Source organism: Mesocricetus auratus, unplaced genomic scaffold (genome assembly GCF_017639785.1).
Source record: "Mesocricetus auratus isolate SY011 unplaced genomic scaffold, BCM_Maur_2.0 Super-Scaffold_100007, whole genome shotgun sequence".
In the NCBI taxonomy this organism is placed as follows: Eukaryota; Metazoa; Chordata; class Mammalia; order Rodentia; family Cricetidae; genus Mesocricetus; species Mesocricetus auratus.
Window position 1 is genome coordinate 46,890,718 of NW_024429191.1, and position 20,529 is coordinate 46,911,246.

Consider the following 20,529-nt stretch of genomic DNA (forward strand, 5'->3'; position numbering starts at 1 on the left):
GAAACAGAAATCTAAAGACGAAGACTCCCCACGGGTCTATGAAGTACCAGTTAGGAGGAGATGAAATTCCATAATGACTGACAGAGAAGCACACAATAACATCTATTTCCCAAGACTCAAGGATAGGTCAACACAGTTGGGAGAGAAGCAGAGTCAGGGCCGCCTGCAGCTGAGGAGATGTTGGCCTCTGAATTTCACTTGACACTCATTTAGGTCTGATGCTAACATGCATGACCAGTGCCAACTGCTGAGTCACCTCCAAAGGGCTCTTAGGATAAAGATGTGCTTCTCCTGAGAGGACACACATTTGCTTTATCTCACAGTTTCCAGAGGCTGCATTCATTAAAAAAAAAAACTAGCATTAAAAAGAATAAGTCAGTGGAGCATAGAGTTCTACGGATGGATTATGACTCCACTTTCAAATGTATTAATAGTATCTCTTTTGTGAAAGAGACTTTATTTCCAATGGAAGAGATAGCAATCGTGCCCGAGTGGGGTGTTGTATGCTCTCAGTATTGCCTGGCCACATTGCTTCCCTCCAGGTCAGGCTTTGGATGTTTGATGACCGCTTAGGTTCCAGTATAACGGGACTGCTTAGTGCTACCCAGCTCCTCCCAGATGTGATGCTCCCTCTGAGCTGTACCTCCTCACCAACGTTGTACAAGTCGGTGCTTCCTTCCTAGCCTGGTCCAATGCGCACACTTCTGCTCAGGACTGATGGCAGGCTCTTGCACTAATAGTCACTTAATGTAGCAATGGTTGAGGTGGTACTTACTCCAGTATTCATGACTATTCTTTTCTTCTGTCCCGTTTGACATTCAGTTGGCCAGATTTTTCTATTTGGGAGATCCAGTTCCCATACTCGAATTGTCCCACTACAAAGAAAAATCACAATCAAATGGATACCCAGCAGAACAAGATTCATACCCAGCTATCTCAGACACTGAAGTGCACACTCTTCCTACTGTACTGAAAACAAGCATGTATTAATAAAGCATATAAGCCAGGCATGATGACACAGGTCTTTACACTCGGCATGTAGGTAGGCAGATCTCTGTGAGTTTAAGGTCAGTCTCATCTACATGGTAAGCTCCAGGATAGCTAGGACTCAATAGTATGACCCAGTCTTAAAGATTAATAGATTAATTAATTAATTAATCTTGCTAATACATTAGAAAAAGCAGGGTTCTTCATTTTCATTCTTTCCCTCTTACTGACAAGTACAATTATATACACTTATGATATGGAACATGACGTTTTAATGCATGTATACATTGTGGAATAGTTAAATTAAACTACTAAGCATATGTATTACTTTGCTTATCTTTTTGTAGTGAGAACACTTGAAATCCACTCCTAGCAACTTTCAGTGTTACTTAATAGAGACTGTGTGCCTATATTGTTATGAACTGCAGTCATCATAGAGTACACAAACCGAGTGTCCATCAGCAGATGAGTGGATGTAGACAGTGTGCATATATACAAAGGAAAACTGTTCACCTTAAGAGGAGTGGACATCTGGAGAACATCATTCTGGCTGGAATAAGACAGTAACAGAAAGATAAATATAGCCTGATCTCACTCATGTGGAATCTAAATAGAATGTTTCAGAGGCTGGGGTAGGAGGGAAAGTGGGAAGATGCTTATTCGGGACACCAAATCTCAGTCAGGAAATTCAAGGTGTTCAGTTGTGTTGAAACATTTAAAAGAGTGATATCTTTTTCTTTTAGAGGTGGGATCTCATGTAGTCCAGGGTGGCCTCAAACTCACTGTGTAAATTAAAATTTCTGCCTCCGCTTCCCAAATGCTGGGATTACAGATAAGCTCCTTGCTTAATGGAGGCTATTTTAGCTTGGAGGTTCCTGTCTCCAAGGAAAGAGAAATGAGATTGAGTGAGACTTTAGGTCAGTGGGACACTGAATGTGTGACTGGAACTTTACCGTATGCTGAGTTCATCTGAATCAGTAACTCTGTAATAATAATTACAACACCAAGGGGAATATAATCAAAGAAAATGTTGCAAAGAGTTCAGCCAATATCTCAATCAGAGAATACTAGAATATGCCAACTTTAGTTTTTCTTTGTTTTTAGCCTACAGAATTGTACATATAATAAGATTTAAATGTATTTTTCAAGATGAAGAGGAAGAGAAAGCGAGTGATCCCATGGCCTTACTGGTAGGTAGAATATAGATACTGAAACACTGGGTTGTCTGGGCTGTTTCAAGGAGACCATATAGTGGAATACACACAACCATCCATGATTGTGATAGAGAAGCCAGTGTATCCTGGTGTCACAACAGAAATCTTAAGAATGTGGGTCACTCTTAAGTATCATGATACTTAAGTACAGGTATCACATGAAATTGAAGCAAAAAAAAAGATTGCTTCCCACAAAACGTAGGTTTGACTTTTGGAGAAACGCTGCCCACAGACATTAGAACAGACTAAGTACCTTCAGCCACTAAGGAACCAAAGGACCCAGACCCAGCAAAACAGAGACAGTCTACTCTGCAGACCAGAGGGGGTGAGGTGAATGGCAATTGCTTCTGAGTCTGGGCTGTTTGGGCAGAGAGAGCAGGGCTGGGTCCAGATAGACGTGGTTTGCCTGACAGGGGAGGGCTTTCATGGATGCCAAGGAATTTACCTCAGTCCTCGCTCAGCCCTGGAATAAAGGTAACGTGTGTATGCCCCAAGGTGGGGACAGGAGACATTAGAGAGGCGGAACAGCAAAGATTTACTCTAGCCAGGAAGGGAATGAACAGTGTGTGCTTTTCGTGGATGGGAGATGACAGGGGAATTGCAAAGATAGTTTCACGCAACTTATCCCTCTGCTTCACGGTTTACGATTCCTTCCCTTTGAGATGGTGGGTGATGTGGGAAAGGACAGTTTTATGTCTGTTTCACCTTCCCCTCAGGACATCAAGCAGGGCTCCAATTACCAGTTTGTAAAGTAATTTATGCTGTGGGAGAGATGCAGGTTCTTTTCACATGTTCAGCTCCCTCACCTAAACTGGCCGAAGCTGACCCGACCTAAGTTATGCCCCGTGGCTAATAGCTTAAACATCTGAAATATACTGACATGGCTCTTTTGCAAAATATCACTTCATTCGGCCTAAATCAAGAACAGGTGGTAAGAAATACCAACCAGGAAGTGAATCCATGCAATTGTGCAAATTACTTGGCAGGCATGGACTGGAAAGCATGTCTTTTCAATGACAAAGAGAATTCTAAGAAGGGTCGGGGGAGGGCATGGGAGGAGGGGAGGGAGGGCATGGGAGGAGGGGAGGGAACTGGAATTGGCATGTGAAGCAACCTTGTTTCTAGTTTAAATTTAAATTTAAAAATAAAAAGTCTCCCTCTAAAGAATCTTTATAATTATTTTTCTCATTTTTTATAATTTTGCAGTCCAAATTCCCCCAAGTTGTGGTCTAGAATTCCTAATGTCTTCTGCAGTGGAGTACAATAGGGGCGAATGAGATTAAGCACACATATTACTTTTAGTATTATATTTAATTATCAGTGAACCTATAATACACTAATTAGGTGCATGAATGCATGGAACAGAAAGGAGCAAGAGTGAATTCCTCTAAAGTCAAATCTTACAGATCTTTAAAAGGAGCAAGATTTCTCTGAGGAATGGATGGGGGATGGGAAGAGAGGAGGTAGCTGGAGCAGGAAAACAGGAGGGAGGGGGAACTGGGGTTGGTATGTGAAATGAAATGTAAAATTTTTAAATTAAAATACAAAAATATTTAAAATTAATTTTGTTAAAAAGGAGCATGATTCAACAAAACAGACATCTGTTGGCAACTTTGGTATAAAAACCATACAGGGTTCAATAGATAAAAGCTGAAAGAGACTTGTGCTCTAGGAATGTCAGGCTGATAGAGTCAAGCAAAATCAGCCACCATGTAATGTGACAAACATAATGACAGAATCGATTTACAGCCTGTGACTCCTGGGATATTTTTCTTGGGTAGGCAATACTCAGCCTGAGATCTGTGCTGGCCTCAGACAGCAGAAGTTTGGCTGCTCTGTAGCAGCTCAAGGGAACAGTAACAATAACAAGCAAAGAAAACTTTCTTACTGTGCACTTTCACTGGTATTGGATATGAAGATCATTATTTTCCATAGACAATTTCACTGTCTCTGTAACAATCACATGGAGTAAAGAACAATACTGTTTAATCTTAAGTTCCTTTATTTTTTAAGCAAACTGAAATAGAAATAAAACAAGGCATAGCATGCAAAAAAAAAAAAAAAAAAAAAAAAAGAAGGGTCGGGGAGCAGTGAGGTGACTAGGTGGGTAAAGGAGCTTGCTGCTAAGCCTGAGTTCAAGTCTCAAGACCTATATGATTCCCATGAGTTGTCCTTTGACCTCCATAGCTTGCTGAGGCACACAATGGACACACAGACACATACAATATGTAAATAAGTGTAATAAAATATTTTTTAAAGAAGTATTTAGCTGTTCTGTAGAATCTTTCCAGTAGAACTCAACAGCATTTTCAAAGAAATGTACTTAAGATAAACCCAGCTGAAAGGGTTTTCAGTGTTTACAAAAAACGACAATGTAAGGTATTTGGGCCTAAACACACCCTTCCCCCATCGCCATACCGTGAACTGGCACGCGCATGTTTTCTGTGCCAATGATGTATGTGAAAATCTGAGTCTGACGTCCTGGCCACACAGACTTACTTTCCAGCAGTGACAAACATCTCATCCCGGCACCGAGAGAAGACCACGTTGGTGGCATTGCCGACATTGAGGCCTGCCGCTGGGCTGCCGCAGATGGCATCTCTCTTGGCTACGCTCCAAACCACCACACTGCCAAACAAGAAGGGAAAAAGACACCAACAGGGCAAATCAGACTTTCCTCGTTAATATCTGTTTTAACAGTTCTAGAAAGACAAAGGACAAAATGAAACGGTCCTAGTGAGGGAACACTTGGCCTTTCCCTCCCCACGTCCCAGCATCTCCTCAGGGCTTCCTAGAACACAAGCATGTAATGCTCTAAAAGCATTGAAGGAAAATTACTCTGGGACCGGGATCCAGTAAACCCATCAATCAAGGCATTTCAGACATACAAGCCTCAAGTGGACCAACTATTCATCCCATGGGGCTGGAGACATGGCTCAGTGGTTAAAAGTACTTGCTGCTCTTCCAAAGACTAGAGTTTGGCTGGAAGCACCCACATCAGGTGTCTTACAACCTCCTGTAAGTCAGATCCTTAGGAGCTGAGATGTATCTTCTTACCTCTGCTAGCTCTTAAACAAACAAACAACAAAACCTCTTCCTCCCCCAGGCTATGAGATGGTTCAGGGAGGAAGGGAACTTGCTGCTCAGCCTCCCCGTGACCCACATGGTGGAGGGAGAATATGGACAAGCTGTTCTCTGATGTCCACATGTGCACTGCGGCACACAGACACATAGATAGACATAGCTCTAATTTCTAAAATCTTTAAAATGTCATTTTAAAACCCAGAATATTGATTTATTAGGTCTTCACGGGGCTGCTCCATAAGCATCCCCTTTTTCTAGTTAGTCTGTATACTACCCCACCTCCAGTATGGACATCAGGGCCAATAAAGGCCTCTCCTGTCCTGAGGATGTGTTCTAGAAAAAAAAAAAAGAAGAAAACGTAAAGGCAACCGTAATGAAGATGATATAAGGCAGTGTTTCCAAACTTAAAGAGGCAACAGGACCAGAATCAACCTGACAGCCAGCTATCTTATTTGATCAGTACATCATTTACATATAGTGAATTATTTAACAACTGACTTAATTTTTTTTTAGATAGGATCTCCCTGTGTATGTAGCCTTGGCTGGCCTGGAACTCACAAAGATCCATCTGCCTCCATCTCCCAAGTGCTAGGATTTAACGGTGTATGCCAGTATGTCTGGCAATTTTTAAATTTTTTCTTTTCTTTTTTTTTTTTCTTTTTCGAGACAGGGTTTCTCTGTGTTGCTTTGGAGGCTGTCCTGGAACTCGCTCTGTAGACCAGGCTGGCCTCTGCCTCCCGAGTGCTGGGATTAAAGGCGTGCGCCACCACCGCCCGGCTAATTTTTAAATTTTTTAAAATAAATTTTATTACAAAAAATTTAACTCAGGTCAAATTGACCTGAGGGCAGAGGGCTGAAATTTTGCTTTTCTCAAGTGCTTCCAAAATCCTGTGTAAAACAAAACAAAACACCCACCCTCTCAAAAGAAGAAGAAGAACAAGAAGAAGAGAAGAAGGTGGGGAGGGGAGGGAAAGAGAGGGGAAGAGAAGGGAAGGGAAGGGAAGGGGAGGGGAGGGAAGGGGAGGGAAGGGAAGGGGAGGGAGCAAGCATGTAAGTAGGTTCCATTCATTACCATCCATCATCCGGGCCTCCAAGTGAAACTAAGTACAACTCATTGGGCGAAAAGGCCAGGGCTTCGATTTTACCCTTATGCAGTGATAGCCGAGCAATCAGCTCTCTCTTCTTGTAGTCCCACAGAATGATGTCCGCCTGAGGGGCAAGAATACACTGTCAGATCCTAGACAGGCTTTAGTAGAACCTGAAGGGATGGCTGGCTGCCTCTCTTGGTGAGAAATACTCAATAATGTCACTTCCCTGCATTAGACGATGTGACAGAAGCATGACAGACAGCAACAAAGTAGAATAGGTTTAAGCTAAGTGTTTGCAGTCACAAGCCTTAGCATCTGGGGCAAAGACACCAGAGTCTTTCAGGAGCAGCTTGATGGGCTGAAGGCGAGGGGAGGCAAAGGATGACAGAAGGACGTGCAAGCACACAGAGCCAGGAAGCAGAAGTCTGTCAGCTCTTCTGGGGAGGCGCCTCTAAGTAAACCACCAGGGAATTCTTTCTATTTTATTCACCTTGAACCCCATGAAAGTGACTTGTCCAGAGGCGATATAATCTCCTTTCTTGGAGATGGCCAGACAGGAGACGTTGTTATCATGGCCGTGTAGGAATTTCTGCTCGTTAGTATTTATTGCCTGGATGAGGATAGTGCAGCCCAGCGGGTAGACCAGGTGCTCCTGGTCAGGGTGGCATTTGAGACCGTTGGGAACGTGACCTAAAAGAGAGAAATTAAAACTCTCTATAGATCTATAACAACAACATCAACAAAAAACCTATAATAAGGTGCAGATGTGGCTGGTAGTAGTACTAGTTGTTGGGTGTGTGTGTGTGTGTGTGTGTGTGTGTGTGTTTGTTTGTTTATCACAGTACAAAAGACAACACTTTTGAAATAAACCTTAATTCAATTGAAACAAATATGGAGTAATAGGTAATTTTATTGCACAGACAAGGAAGCTGGCATAGACATCTCTCCTCAGACTTTGTTATGCATAAAAGTCCTCCTGGGCCAGTTAATAATGATTCCAGTTTCAGGTTCGGAGTGAGCTAGGATTCTTCCTCTCCAGCCAGCTTCCAAGGGATGCTGATGTTGTTTGGAAACCTCACTTTGGACAGCAAAGCCCTAAGGTGGGTTCTCTAATCCTGAGAAGCACGGGTGTACAGGGCACAGGCAGCTGGTTAGGGGGATGGTTATCTGACACAGGGAGAATGTGAGTGCTTAATAGCAAACATTTGAAGAAAAAAGTTTTGCTTATTTCACTTAGTATAATGTCCTCCAGGCTCATTCATCATTATGCAAATGGCACGATGTCCTTCTTTTAAAAGGCTGAATAGAATTACAGTATGTCTTTGTGCATCTCATATTTTCTTTATTCATTCCTCTGTTGATGGACACTTGGGCCATTCCTATATCTTGGCTACTGTGCCTAATGCTGCAATGAACATGGTTGTTTAGATACGATTTCAAAATGCAGGTTTCATTTCCTTTGGGATATTTGCCCTATGCTGGATAATTATATGTAAACTTGACACAAGCTATCAGCACCTGAGAGAAGGAACTCTCAACTGTCAGTGGTGCCATGCCTGGGCTGGTGGTCTTGGGTTCTATAAGAAAGCTGGTTGAACAAGCCATCAGCAGCAAGTCAGTAAACAGAACCCCTCCATGGTCCCTGCATCAAGTTGCGTTTTGGTCATGGTGTTTCATTACAGCAATGATAACCCTAGCAAAACATACCCAGAAATGGCATTGCTGGGCCATATGGTAGCACTGGTTTGTTTGTTTCTTTTTTTTTTTTCTTTTTTAAAGACAGGCTCTTATATGTAGCTCCTGGGTGGCTTAGAACTTCATATGAATATCAGGATGGCCTTAAATTCCCTGAGAACCACTTGTCTCTGCTTCCCCAGGGCTGGGAATAGATATGTGCTACCATACCTGGCCCCTTTTTTAAAAATGAAGCTCTTATGAAAGTAAAGTTAGTTTTTCATCTATTCCTACTAAAACTATATAGTTTTGTTCCTAATTTTGGGCTCTTTATAAATACTCATATGATTACCCATATGGTAAAGGTAAAATAAGATCACTATTTCACACTACACATGAATAACACCTTCCAGGTAATCGAAGATCTAAATGTGAAAAACAGTACCTGATGTTTACACAGATGTAGGAAATGACTTTTTGGCCAGGTACAAAAAGCAGTAAAGGTTGATTATTCGTCCAGTTATCTTTAATTCTGAATTTCTAGCTATAAAAGCCAAATATAAAGTCCAAACCAAAATGCATTTGTAATATACAGAGATTATAAGGGATTCTCAATTAATATACAAAGAGCTTCTACAAAGCAATAAAAATGTACATTTCCTAACAACAACAAAATGAGTAAAGCATATGAATAGTACAAAGGACCTTGAAAATTAGTAAGCATGCAAAAGGATAACCTCTTATTTTGGCATTGGTTAGGGTTAGGTTGGGGTTCAGGTTGGGCTGGGGTTAGGGTTGAGGTTGGTGTTAGTTCCATGGTTGGTGTTGGAGTTAGTATTTGAGTAGGGGTTGCTTTGGGATTGGATTATTTTGGGGGTTAGGGATAGTGTTGGGGTTGGTGTTGAGGTCTGGTGTGTGGTGTTTGAATTAGAATGATCTCCATAAGCTCAAATATTTAAATGCTTATTTTCCATTGGTGGAACTGTTTAGGAAGGACTAGGAGGTGTGACCTTGTTGGAGGGGTGTGGCCTTGTTGGAGAGGGTGTGTTACGGGTATGGGCCTCAAGATTTCAAAATCCCACACCAGGCACTGTCTCTTGCCTGTGAATAAGATATAAAACCTCAGTGACTGTGCCAGTGCCATGCCAGCCTGCCTCCTGCCAGTCTCCATCCCATGATAGTAATGGACTCACCTTCTGAAACTGCATACAAACCCCCAATTAAATCCTTTCTTATATAAGTTGCCTTGGTCATGATGTCTCTTCATAGCAACAGAGCAGGAACAAAGCCAGAAGTTAGTACCAGGCATTGTCATATTGCTGTGGCAAGCCTGTTCATGCTACTTGTTAGTGGAATGCGGATGTTGGGACTTTGCATTACGGCAGAGGATGAATGCTGTAACCAGGGCTTAATGGGCCATCCTCACAGGAGTATGGAAGACAGTAGTCCTGAGTGCAATGTAGACTATGGAAGACCAGCTCAAGAGGTTTCAGAAGTAAGTAATATTAGTGAATGAGCTAGAGATCACTTTTATGACATTTTGGCAAAGATGATGCTCTTTTTTGTCCTTGTCCTAAGAATCTTCCAGAGGCTAAATTGAAGAACTCTGGATGAATGTCTAGATTTCAAGACAACTATATCATATGGTTATTAGTGGTCACTCTTATATAGATCTATAATGAAAAAGAGAAAGTGGGACAAAAAGAAATAAAAAATGTACATGTGAGGAGAAAGGAAAAAAAAAAAACACCAGGAAAAGTAATGTTGGAGTCAAGTCCTGTACTCAAGGAGATGAGAAGTTTAAAAACAGACCTGATGCTTAGTGGGATGAAGGGAGTGGTACCTTAAGGCTCATACCCTACCCAGATAATCTGCAGCTCACAAAAAGGAAAGCATCAACAAGTCAAAACATATGAAAATGTAATGCAGAGAGGGACCAGTTTCTATCCCTAACAGACTGTAATGTTCAGCAGCTTTAGTCACCTGGTTCTGGCTTCATCAGTATGTACACAGGAGTAAAGGGCTGTGAAATCTTCCTCTGTGGCTAAGGAAAGCCCCTGAGGCCAGGCATGTGGCAGGGGAGTCCTTGCATGGTGGCTCAGAAAAGCCACTTTTTAAAGCCATGATAGTGACACCTGGAATGCATTGGAGACCCCAAGATGTTAGAGATGCCAGAGCCATAGTATGCCTGCTAAGGATAAATGCAAACAGGGGTGGAAACAGCACGAGAGAGAGAGAGAGAGAGAGAGAGAGAGAGAGAGAGAGAGAGAGAGAGAGAGAGAGAGAGAGAGAGAGAGAGAGAGTTGTTGTAGTCAACAAAGCTGGAAGGAGTTGGAGATCCTAAAAGCCCTTGGACAGCAGACATAGAATTACAGAATTTGGAGTTAGTCCTGCTGGGTTTCACAGTAGGCAGTGCCTCAGTTTCATAATCAATCTTGCTTTCATATTTCCTTGCCTTGCTCCCTTTATTTACTCCCCTTTGGAACAGTAATGTATAATCTGTGTCATTGGATGCTAGCGTATGTAATTTGCTTTTGATTTTTGCAGAAGGTCACAGTTAAGACATTGCCTTGAGGATCAGAACAGACTTTTAAACAGTGTTGAGACTGTGGAGACTTTTGAAGTTACACAAAATGCATCTGCACTATGATATGACAACCAAGTATATTGGAGCCAAAGAGTGGAATGCAATGGTTTGAATGACAATGGTCCCATAGGCTCATGTTTGGATGTTTGGTCCCTAGTTTGTGGAACAGGTTTTGTGACATTTGGGAAACTGGCCTTGTTGAAGAAGATGTATCACTTCATGGGTATGCTTTGAGGTTCAAAAGCACATGCCAAGAACAGTGTCTCCTCCCCTCCCTCCCTCCCTCCCTTCCTCCCTCCATCTCTCCCTCCCTCCTTACCTTCCTCCCTCCCTCCCATCCTCCCTCTCTCTGCTTGCCTACTGCTTGTGGATAAGCTCTTAGCTACTGCTTCAGCACTATGCCTGCCTGTCTCCTGCCATTCTCCCCTCCACAATGGTCATGGACTGACCCTCTGAAACTATAAGCAAGCCCCCAGTTAAATGCTTACTTTTGTAAATTGCCTTGTTCCCAGTGTCTCTAACAGCAGCAGAACAGTAACTAAGACAGGTGCCTATGTCTTCAGTTACATAGTGTCTAAGCTGGGGCTTCTATGGCTGTGTAGAGACACCATGACCACCACAAACATATAAAGGAAAACATTTAATGGGGACTGCTTAGAGTTCAGAGGTTTAGTCCGTTGTCATTATGGTGGGAAGTATTGTGTCATGCAGTCAGGGTGCTGGAGAGGTAGCTGAGAGTTCTAAATATGGATCTGACAGCAGCAGGAAGAGACTAAGACACACTGGGCATAGCTTGAGCATCTGAGACCTTAAAGCCCACCCAGTGACATACTTCCTCCAACAAGGCCACATCTACTCCAACACACCTCCTAATAGGGCCACTCCCTATGGGTCTATGTGGGCCATTTTCTTTCTTTTTTTTATTTTTTTTTATTTTTTTTATTTTTTTGGCTTTTCGAGACAGGGCTTCTCTGTGGCTTTGGAGGCTGTCCTGGAACTCGCTTGGTAGTCCAGGCTGGTCTCGAACTCACAGAGATCCGCCTGCCTCTGCCTCCCGAGTGCTGGGATTAAAGGCGTGCGCCACCAACGCCTGGCAGGCCATTTTCTTTCAAACTACACATAGTTAAGATTCTTGGTTACAGCCAGACATTGGTGGCACACGCCTTTAATCCCAGCACTTGGGAAGCAGGCGAATTTCTGTGGGTTCGAGGCTAGCCTGGTGTGCAGAGCGAGTTCTGGGACAGCCTCTAAAGCAATACAGAGAAACTTTGTCTTGAAAAATCAAATAAACAAACAAACAAATAAATAAATAGAATTTAAAAAATTCTTGGTTGAAAACAAAGAGAGTCAATTCTGGCTAAATAGAGCAGAAAAATAATTTCAAGAAAGAAACACAGAATTAATAGAAAGTGTAGGAAAATATATGTGAAAAGTGGGCAGTGGTAATGAGAAAGCAAGACCATGTTACAGGACCTAAGCTGTCATGATCACAATGCGGGGCAGTCAAGGCAACATTTTACACCCACAGTACATGGCTCCCTCAAGAGGGGAAAGTGTGCGTGCGTGCGTGCGTGCGTGTGTGTGTGCGTGTGTGTGTGAAGGCAGGTCTGATGTTGAAGACAGATTATTTTTTCCCATGACTCTCCACCTTATTTTCTAGGATAGGGACTCTCAATGAACCTAGAACATACTGATTGGTTGGACTGACTCTGGGGATCTGCCTGTTTCTCCTCCCCCAGCCTTCTAGTCTAGGGTTTCAGATGCTCACCACCGTGCCCAGCTTTTTATGCAGTTACTGAAGACCAAAACTCAGGGTCCTTATGGTTGTGCCGCAATCACTTTACCAATGAAGTCAACTCTTCTTCTTAAAGGTGGTGCAATTTATACTTCTAGCAATTGCAAATGAAAACTCCTTATCCTCACCTTTGTAAGTATAATCCATATATTTAGCCTTTGCCAATGTGAGAAATAAAAAGTGATGTCACTTTCAATAACACTTTTAGGTTTATCTATTATTATTTATTTATCATTTTATTATTATTGTCATCATCATTACTATTGCCATTATCTATTTTAAGAGTTTAGCATTTTTTTGTTTGTTTGTTTTGTTTTTTGAGACAGGGTTTCTCTGTGGCTTTGGAGCCTGTCCTGGAACAGTCCTGGTTGTCCTGGAACTCACTCTGTAGACCAAGCTGGCCTCGAACCTCACAGAGATCTGCCTGCCTCTGCCTCCCGAGTGCTGGGATTAAAGGTGTGCACCACCACTGCCTGGCTGAGTTTATCTTTGTATAGAGAGCCAGGAAATAAATATTTTAGACTCTTTGAACCATATAGTCTCTGATGCTGCTACTCATCTCTGCTAGAACAGTGTGAAAGTAGCCATAGACTACACCTAAGGAAAGGACATGGCTGAGTTCCAATAAAACTTCATTTACAAAACACACAGTGGGACAAATGTGGCTTGCAGATTCCTGCTTGTTGTTTCTGCTGTTTTTAACTCATAAGAGCTCTGGGCATAATGGAAAATCAGTTAAATGTGACCAAATAACTATAGCTTGATGTTTTCATATCTAACACAATTGTATTTGGTCTGTTTACATGATAAAATCATGTCTAAGTATAGTACTAAGAACTGTAGAGTATAGTTACATATGTGTATCATTGAGTTTGAATTAAAGTTTAATACTATAACTGTTATGATGACGTTCTTTTTGTTTTCGGGGGACAGGGTCTCATTTTGTAGCTCAGGCTGTCCTGGAACTCACTATGTAGACCATGCTGGCATGGAAATCAGAGATCCATCAGCCTCTGCCTCTTGAGTGCTGGGATGGCTTTCAATTGCAGATTAATTCCACCTAGTGTTTAAGGCCTCCGACCTCTGAGCCAGGTTGTGTTTCTTGTCCTAAAGCTTCAAGCAAGCTATTTGCTATTCGCTAAGTAAGCCCTATGCTGTCTATTTCCCCACATTCTCCCCTTTTCTGGCTACTTGGAATCATCTGCACCTCAATCCTTAGTCACTAATTCCTACCCTATTTTAAGGACTATTTAAACTCCAAGAGGCCACTCTTTCCTTGACTTCCTTCAAGTCTGAAGTAAATGCGTTCTGCTATAGGCTTAAGAGAAGTCAAAAAGTGAAGCATGTATTCTGTTCTTGCAGAGAACCTGAACTCACTTCCCAGGATACATAGCAGGTTGCTCACAACCATCTGTAACTCCACCTTCCTGGGATCTCATGCCCTCTTCTGGCCTTCATGGGTATCTGCACTTACATGCCCATCCCCCACCCGATAAACACTGGCGAGTTGGCTCAGCAGTTTAAAACAATGGCTTCTTTTCCAAAGGACTCAGGTTTGATCCCTAGCAGTCACATGAGGCTCACACTGGTCCTAGGGGATCTGATACTGTTTTCTGGCCCTCTTGGGCAATAGTCATAGACATGCACCAAAAGAAAAACATAAAGCACCCATACACAGTTAAAAAAGAAAAGAAAAGAAAAGAAAAACCCAACCTTTCATCCAAACTTTGATAAACCTTTCCAATTCACTCTTCTGATAGTTAGTATGTCTCCTAAGGTTTCTATTGCTGTGACAGAACACTATGACCACGGCAATTCTTATGAAGGAAAAGCATCTAATTGGGGTGGCTGACATTTTCAGAGGTTTAGTCCATTATCATTGCGGTGTGGCATGGTGGTGTGCAGGCAGACATGGTGCTGGAGAAATACCCCAGAGTCCTACATCTTGCTGGCGACAGGAAGTGGTCTGACTCATTGGGTTTGGCTTCAACTTCTATGAGACCTCAGAGTGGCTTCCACAGTGACACACTTCCTCCAACAAGGCCACACCTTCTTTAGTGCTACCCCCTTTGGGTGCCATTTTCTTTCTAACAACTGCAGTGTGTTAGCAAGAGTTCAGTTTCAGATCTCTGCATGTCTTTGCTCTGGCTCACCAGGATGTTTTTGCAGTTCACTAGGGGTCACTCCTTATCAGTAATCTCCATCCATCTCTAAAAACCGTGCTGGCTCAGATACAGGAAATGCTGGCATTCAGTTAGAGCTGTACAGTACAAAATGAAGACTCAAGAGCTAAGGCCCAAAGTGCTTTAAAGTTTACCCAGTGATCGGTCCGCACCACATCCTTACAACTGTAAAGCTTCCAGGCATTACAATGCGCTTTTTTTTTTTTTTTTTTTTTTTTTTTGGTTTTTCGAGACAGGGTTTCCCTGTGGCTTTGGAGGCTGTCCTGGAACTCGCTTGGTAGTCCAGGCTGGTCTCGAACTCACAGAGATCCGCCTGCCTCTGCCTCCTGAGTGCTGGGATTAAAGGCGTGTGCCACCAACGCCCGGCTACAATGCGCTTTTTAAAAAGTTGGTTTTCCTCCCAAAATTTGATTCCTCGACTCCCCAAACACAACCCCTCCCCCCATCACAGCAATTTCTGGCAATGTTTATGACAGCCACAAGTAATGGCAGCGGCCAGGCCTCTCCAGAATCACCAAGGATTTTCTGTCTCCCTTTCTGTCCTCCTCCCCTCGCATCCTAGTCTTTTAAACCTTTGAGAGTCCTTACTTGGGCCAGAGACAGAGCACCCCTAGAGTGGTTGCATGTTCCCTCTAAGCCCTTTCTCAACTGCAGATCAGCAAGGGGTGTGGAAAGGTGTTTTTTGTTTGTTTGTTTTTTGCCCCAGGCTGGGTAGTTACCTGGGGCATGGTGGGGAGGAATTCAGAGCTAAGGATTGCTGCCAGGGGTGTGTGTGTGTGTGTGTGTGTGTGTGTGTGTGTGTGTGTGTGTGTGTGTGTGAGAGAGAGAGAGAGAGAGAGAGAGACAGACAGACAGACAGACAGACAGACAGACAGACACAGAAAGAGAGACAGACAGACACAGAGACAGACAGACACAGACACAGAGTTAGACAGACAGACACAGAGAGAGAGACAAAGACGTCCTATGTCCTACTGAGTTAGGCACATTTGGTTCCTGGATGTGGGCGCTTTATCTGAGCTGTTATACCCATTCCAGTCCCCGAGGCTAGGGAATGAGGCTGAGATCCTCCATCACCCTGGGTGATGCCTGGCTAGGCTCTTGCCACTGTCCCCATGGCCTCTCAGGTGCCACCAAGTCAGGGTCTCACTGTCCCTGGGGTATTATGGATACTCTAGGCCTCACCATTGAAGCCGATCACAGCCTCAAGCTCCAGTTCCGCTACGTCGGTCTCGCGTAAAACTTGTTCTTCCATCCTGGAGCTCATTGATTCCTCAACTCTAGGGTGCAGCGTCTCCTGGTCGTTATGGTAACTGGCGCGCGCATGCGTGCTAGGTTTACGCTGGAGCAGAAACCCAGTCCTCTGAGTTCGACTTTATTTACCCTTTTGCAAATGTAGGGAGGGCTTCCTTATTATTTTTTTCACTCCTTCTAGAAATTTAGGTGGTAGGTGAACACTAAATATGCAGAATGAATCCCCTTGTCTCCCGTGTAAACTCTGATTTTTGTCTTAACTATAAAATTAAGCCCCTTATGATGACTATTAAAAGTAATTGAACACAGAGAATTGCCTCTGATGGGTAGGCTGCTTTAAAAAAGCCACGGAATTGACATCTCCTTGTAAAAGAATTCTTTTTGAAAAGATCACTTTAAAAATTTAAGTACAGTATGCAACTATTTTATGTATGTAACTATGTACACTGCTTGTATGAATATTTCCTGCTTCAAACCTTCCAAGTGCGGGAAATTCAGGCGCTAGGTATTACATCCGGCTTACTTTGCTGTTTTTGAATCAGAAAAAACGGGGAAAAAATGCGAAGAACTACGAGAGCCGGAGTCTTGAAGAGCTTCCATCCCTGGGAAAAGGTTTTGATTCTGCTCAACAATTTAACCATTTTCCTTGCATCCAGCAGTTCGTGCGAATTAACTAAAATCGATTGTTGCAATCCACTGTCCCCTAGGGGTGTGCTTTGGTTGGCGTGGTTTTGAGGTCCCTAAAATTCATTTTATTTGGTGTACAGGGGACTCGGGTCGCTCACCTTCTGAACTGCGGGAAATGAGCCGTGCGAGCCGCCGTAGTCAGCTGCTGTGAGCAGGAAGTGTCCCAGCTGCAGGCGGAGACTGCACCATGGCCCCGGACCCCTGGTGAGTTTGCTGGTGATGGCAGTAGTTTGCGGTAGGTCTTGGGGATGGAAGTGGCTCCCAGGGACTCGCACAGACCCTGGCCATCGTTGAACTTAAGGTTGGTGGCTTTTAGGGGTGAGCAAAGCGGGTGAGAATCCTTTCCCTGCTTTGGGGACACATCCCGCCTCCCCGGTGCTAACTCGGTGGTCGGAGGGGGACACCGTGACTTGGGGGAGCTGGGACTTGAGCAGAATCGAGTATTTTTCCCCGCCTTCTGTGGGGGCTTCTCCCCTATCCTGCCTGTGGATGACTGCCTGTATAGACTCCCCTGCGGTCCTGTAAGAGTGAAGTAGAAATAACCTTTGGTGGGATGTCTCTTTCTTCACCCATTAACCCTCAGAAAGGGAAGAAACTGAGGTTCAGACTCCATGGTCACCAGCCAGTTAGTAGTTAGCTGGGTATAGGTTTTATGCGCTCTTCACAATATGACTTGTAGCAATTTGGGAGGGAAGTTTGCACTTGTGATAGGCAGTTTACCCCTTTCCTGCGCCATTATCATGAAGACTTATGTCAGCAAGAACTAGTGCAGAAGTCAGCACCCGATAAGGGCCATTTATTTAGCAGTGAAGCCCAAAGGAAAGAATGATGAAAATGTATTTATACAAGGAACACATCGCTATACAGTCTTGACCTTCCTGTTTAATAATTTATAACATTGTATTTCTATAAAGTTCTTGTTGGAGGATATGCCTTATGTTGGTGTTTCTGGAACAGTTTATAATCGTTTGGTGGCAGACAATTTTGAATATTAGAAGAATGGATCCCAAAGTCAGAGTTAGAGTTACCTGGGATTTAGGATATTTGGGCTAGTTGCTGAATTTTTTGTGGGCTTTTGTTTGTTTGTCTCTGGGAGCCCAGTCTGGCCTTAAATTCCTGATCCTCTTGCTTCAGTCTGAGTGGTGCGATTACATGCTGCCACCATGCCCAGAAAATTTTAACACTTCTTTTTTTTCCCCCACCAAATTTCAACAATTGTGTACCATTGGTAGAAAATTTGGCGACGACTGAGTATCTGCAGGAAAGAAAATAAATAGCATCTTCATCATTTGGAAAGAACCAATGTTAACATTTTTTTCAATGCTTTTATTGTTTGAATCTATTTCCTGCTTGTATTTTACACAACAGGAAGCGTTTCTCCATATCATTAAATAGTATTTAAAAGTGATTTTTACATGCATATTAGTACATCATCTGAATGTTCCTAGCTTATTTCAGTTTTAGCTCAGTGGTAGAACTTACTACATGCAAGGCTTTGAGCTTGTTCACCAGCAACACAAAAAAGCTTTCAGCTGTCAAATGAGAAAGCCACTGAGTCAAACAATTGAGACTAACAGTAAAAGAGTTCAAACGCTTCAGTGTCTTGGGGTAAAATTCCCCTGAGTCTGATCTCATTAGACTGCTGTGGCAGGCTCTGCAGAAACTGACCTCTGCTAATCTGTCCTGTTTAAATGCACCCTCCTAGCAGGACCAGCACTTGGCCAGGCATGCTTTTCTTCAGTTCCTCTTTGCTTGTGCTGTGTGCCTTGCATGGCGTTTACATTTTACCCCTCCTTCCCATATGGAAATCTGCTTTAGTCTGGAAGTCAGCCCAAGTTGTCCTCCTGCAGCCCAGCCAATCTGAGTGCCTCTGACATCAGAAACGTCTCCCATCCCCTAACTGCAGAGGCACTTAATTTAGGTCTCGTATTCGATGGAATTTTTTTATGGCCTTTATACACTTGATCTGCCTTTACAGAGCCAGACTGAAGTTCCCGTCTTCATAGCTGATGGTGTGAAGGCAAACAAGTAAAATGTGGGGAATCTGGAGCCAGGGCTATTTTCCTTATTACCTCTCTCTTTTTAAAGTTTTGTATATAATATATATTGACCACCTGCTCTTTTTCATACACACACCTGTACCTGAATCTACTGAATGATGCATATTGATGTATATGTGCGTCTAGGGCTAGGGGTAGTGACGCTACCTCTGAAGTGCTTGTGAAGCTCACAACACAAAGTTCTCTGTGTCGGACCTGGAGCCACATCCCCAGCCAGGCTGCACACTTTTCTTTGTTCTGATGCTGGTGATTGAGCCTCGTGCCTTGTGTAAGCTAGGCAAGTGCTTCCCACTGAGCTATGCCTTTAGTCACTTTTTGAAAAAGTTTGAGACAGTTCACTAAGTTACCCAAGCTGCCTCAAGTAGACTGACCTTGAAGTTAAGATTCTCATGTCTCAGCCTCAAATAGCTGGGATAATACGCATGTCCAGTACTGGGATATCTTAAAGAAATTAATTATTTTTCAATGGACATTCCTGGAAAATACATTGTTCACATGGGCATAAGAGTTGCTGCTTCTTAGGAGCAGATTGGTATAAGAGATGGGAAAGTATGTTCACACAAGTGCTTTCTGACAAACTGGAAATGAAATTGCTGTAATTAATCTTTTTTTAAAAAGACATTTATTTTTATTTTAAGTGTATGGGTGTTTTGCCTGCATCTATGTATGTACATCATGTTTGCCTGGTACCCAGAGAGGCCAGAAGAGGGCAAAATTAGTTTTTGAACTGTCGTGTGGGTACTGGGAACCGAACCGAGACCTCTGGAGGAGCATCAGTGCTCTAAACCCCAGAGCCATCTCTCCAGCCCCTCATTTGAATCTTTGAGAGCCCCTAGCACTGCTGAGTGGCACATGGAAGGCCAGTCAGTGTTCTGAAAACTGTTGCCGGGTTAGGAGTCAGCCAGGCTCCCATGTCAGGTGGAGCACTTGGGCAGATACACTATGTCACTTCTCACCTTGCCTCAGTGTCTCCTGCTCTGAAATAGTCAGCACCTCCTTGTCGCCATGTTCCTTTATCTTCCTTGTTTCTTCTCAGCACAAATCAATTTAACATCTGATATAGCATATATTGATTGGATGCCATCCTCTTTTTACTAGAATGTACGCTTAAAAACAGGAACTCTGTCCGTTTTGTTTATTGCCCTTTTGAATTGACAGCATCTGAAACAATGCTGGGTTTAGCCCAGGCCCTTCAGCAATCATATTTGCTGACTGTTTTACGGAGAAGTGTTGCAGGCTTGTAATCCTAGCATTCAGGAAGCAAAGGCCAGAAGAATTATGAGTTCAAGGCCAGCCTGGATTACATAGGGAGATCCTTTTAAAGCAAACAATAAACTCACAAAAAAAACAAACCAAAACCAAATAACCCCAAACCAAAGGTACAAACGCAAATGTGTGTATAATAGTGAAGTCCTTGAGAGCCCAGATTCTGGGACCAGAGTCCTTTGTCCCCTGTGAGCAAGTCAGTCCTGCGTCTTTGTACCTGGTTTCCTCCTGTCTAGGTGGAGGAGGACTTGTTTGTGCCCTACCCCATAGTTTCTTCTCTTTTTTTTCTTTCCCGAGACAGGGTTTCTCTGTGGCTTTGGAGGCTGTCCTGGAACTCACGTGGTAGTCCAGGCTGGTCTCGAACTCACAGAGATCCGCCTGCCTCTGCCTCCCGAGTGCTGGGATTAAAGACGTGCGCCACCAACCCCCGGCTTACCCCATAGTTTCTTGTGTGGATTAACTGAGTTGTCCTCAGTGAAGCATTCTGAATGGTGCTATCATGAGTCCTTTTTGCTGCTTCTTTTTTTTTTTTCTGGAGCTCACAGTGTAGACCAGGCTGGCCTTGAACTCTGCAGTGCTGGCATTAAAGGCCTGTGTCACCATCACACCGGATCAGGACTTTATTTAAAGAACTTTTAACCTCTTTTTCT

At 43.3% G+C, this 20,529-nt stretch overlaps 2 protein-coding genes across 7 annotated transcripts in view; one reads left to right on the top strand and one right to left on the bottom strand.

Moving 5' to 3' along the window:
• Cfap52 (cilia and flagella associated protein 52) overlaps positions 1-15,915 on the bottom strand; it is a 38,203-nt gene extending 22,288 nt beyond the window's left edge. Inside the window, exons 1-5 of the mRNA XM_005067596.4 lie at positions 15,798-15,915; positions 6,864-7,063; positions 6,358-6,494; positions 4,701-4,829; positions 776-875 (exon numbers count right to left, since the gene is read on the bottom strand). Of these exons, the coding sequence (XP_005067653.3) occupies positions 776-875; positions 4,701-4,829; positions 6,358-6,494; positions 6,864-7,063; positions 15,798-15,879 (648 nt within the window). The 5' untranslated portion in view covers positions 15,880-15,915. The remainder of the gene's footprint in view (positions 1-775; positions 876-4,700; positions 4,830-6,357; positions 6,495-6,863; positions 7,064-15,797) is intronic.
• A 694-nt stretch (positions 15,916-16,609) lies between these two features.
• Stx8 (syntaxin 8) overlaps positions 16,610-20,529 on the top strand; it is a 230,823-nt gene continuing 226,903 nt past the window's right edge. For 3 of the 6 annotated variants that reach the window (XM_040748913.1, XM_021225774.2, XM_040748914.1), the window contains exon 1: positions 16,742-16,854. In XM_040748913.1, coding sequence (XP_040604847.1) covers positions 16,802-16,854 — 53 coding nt within the window. In that variant the 5' untranslated portion in view covers positions 16,742-16,801. Of the gene's footprint in view, positions 16,855-20,529 lie in introns of all 6 variants that reach the window. The other 3 variants (XM_021225772.2, XM_040748915.1, XM_013111760.3) reach the window with 3 other exon arrangements.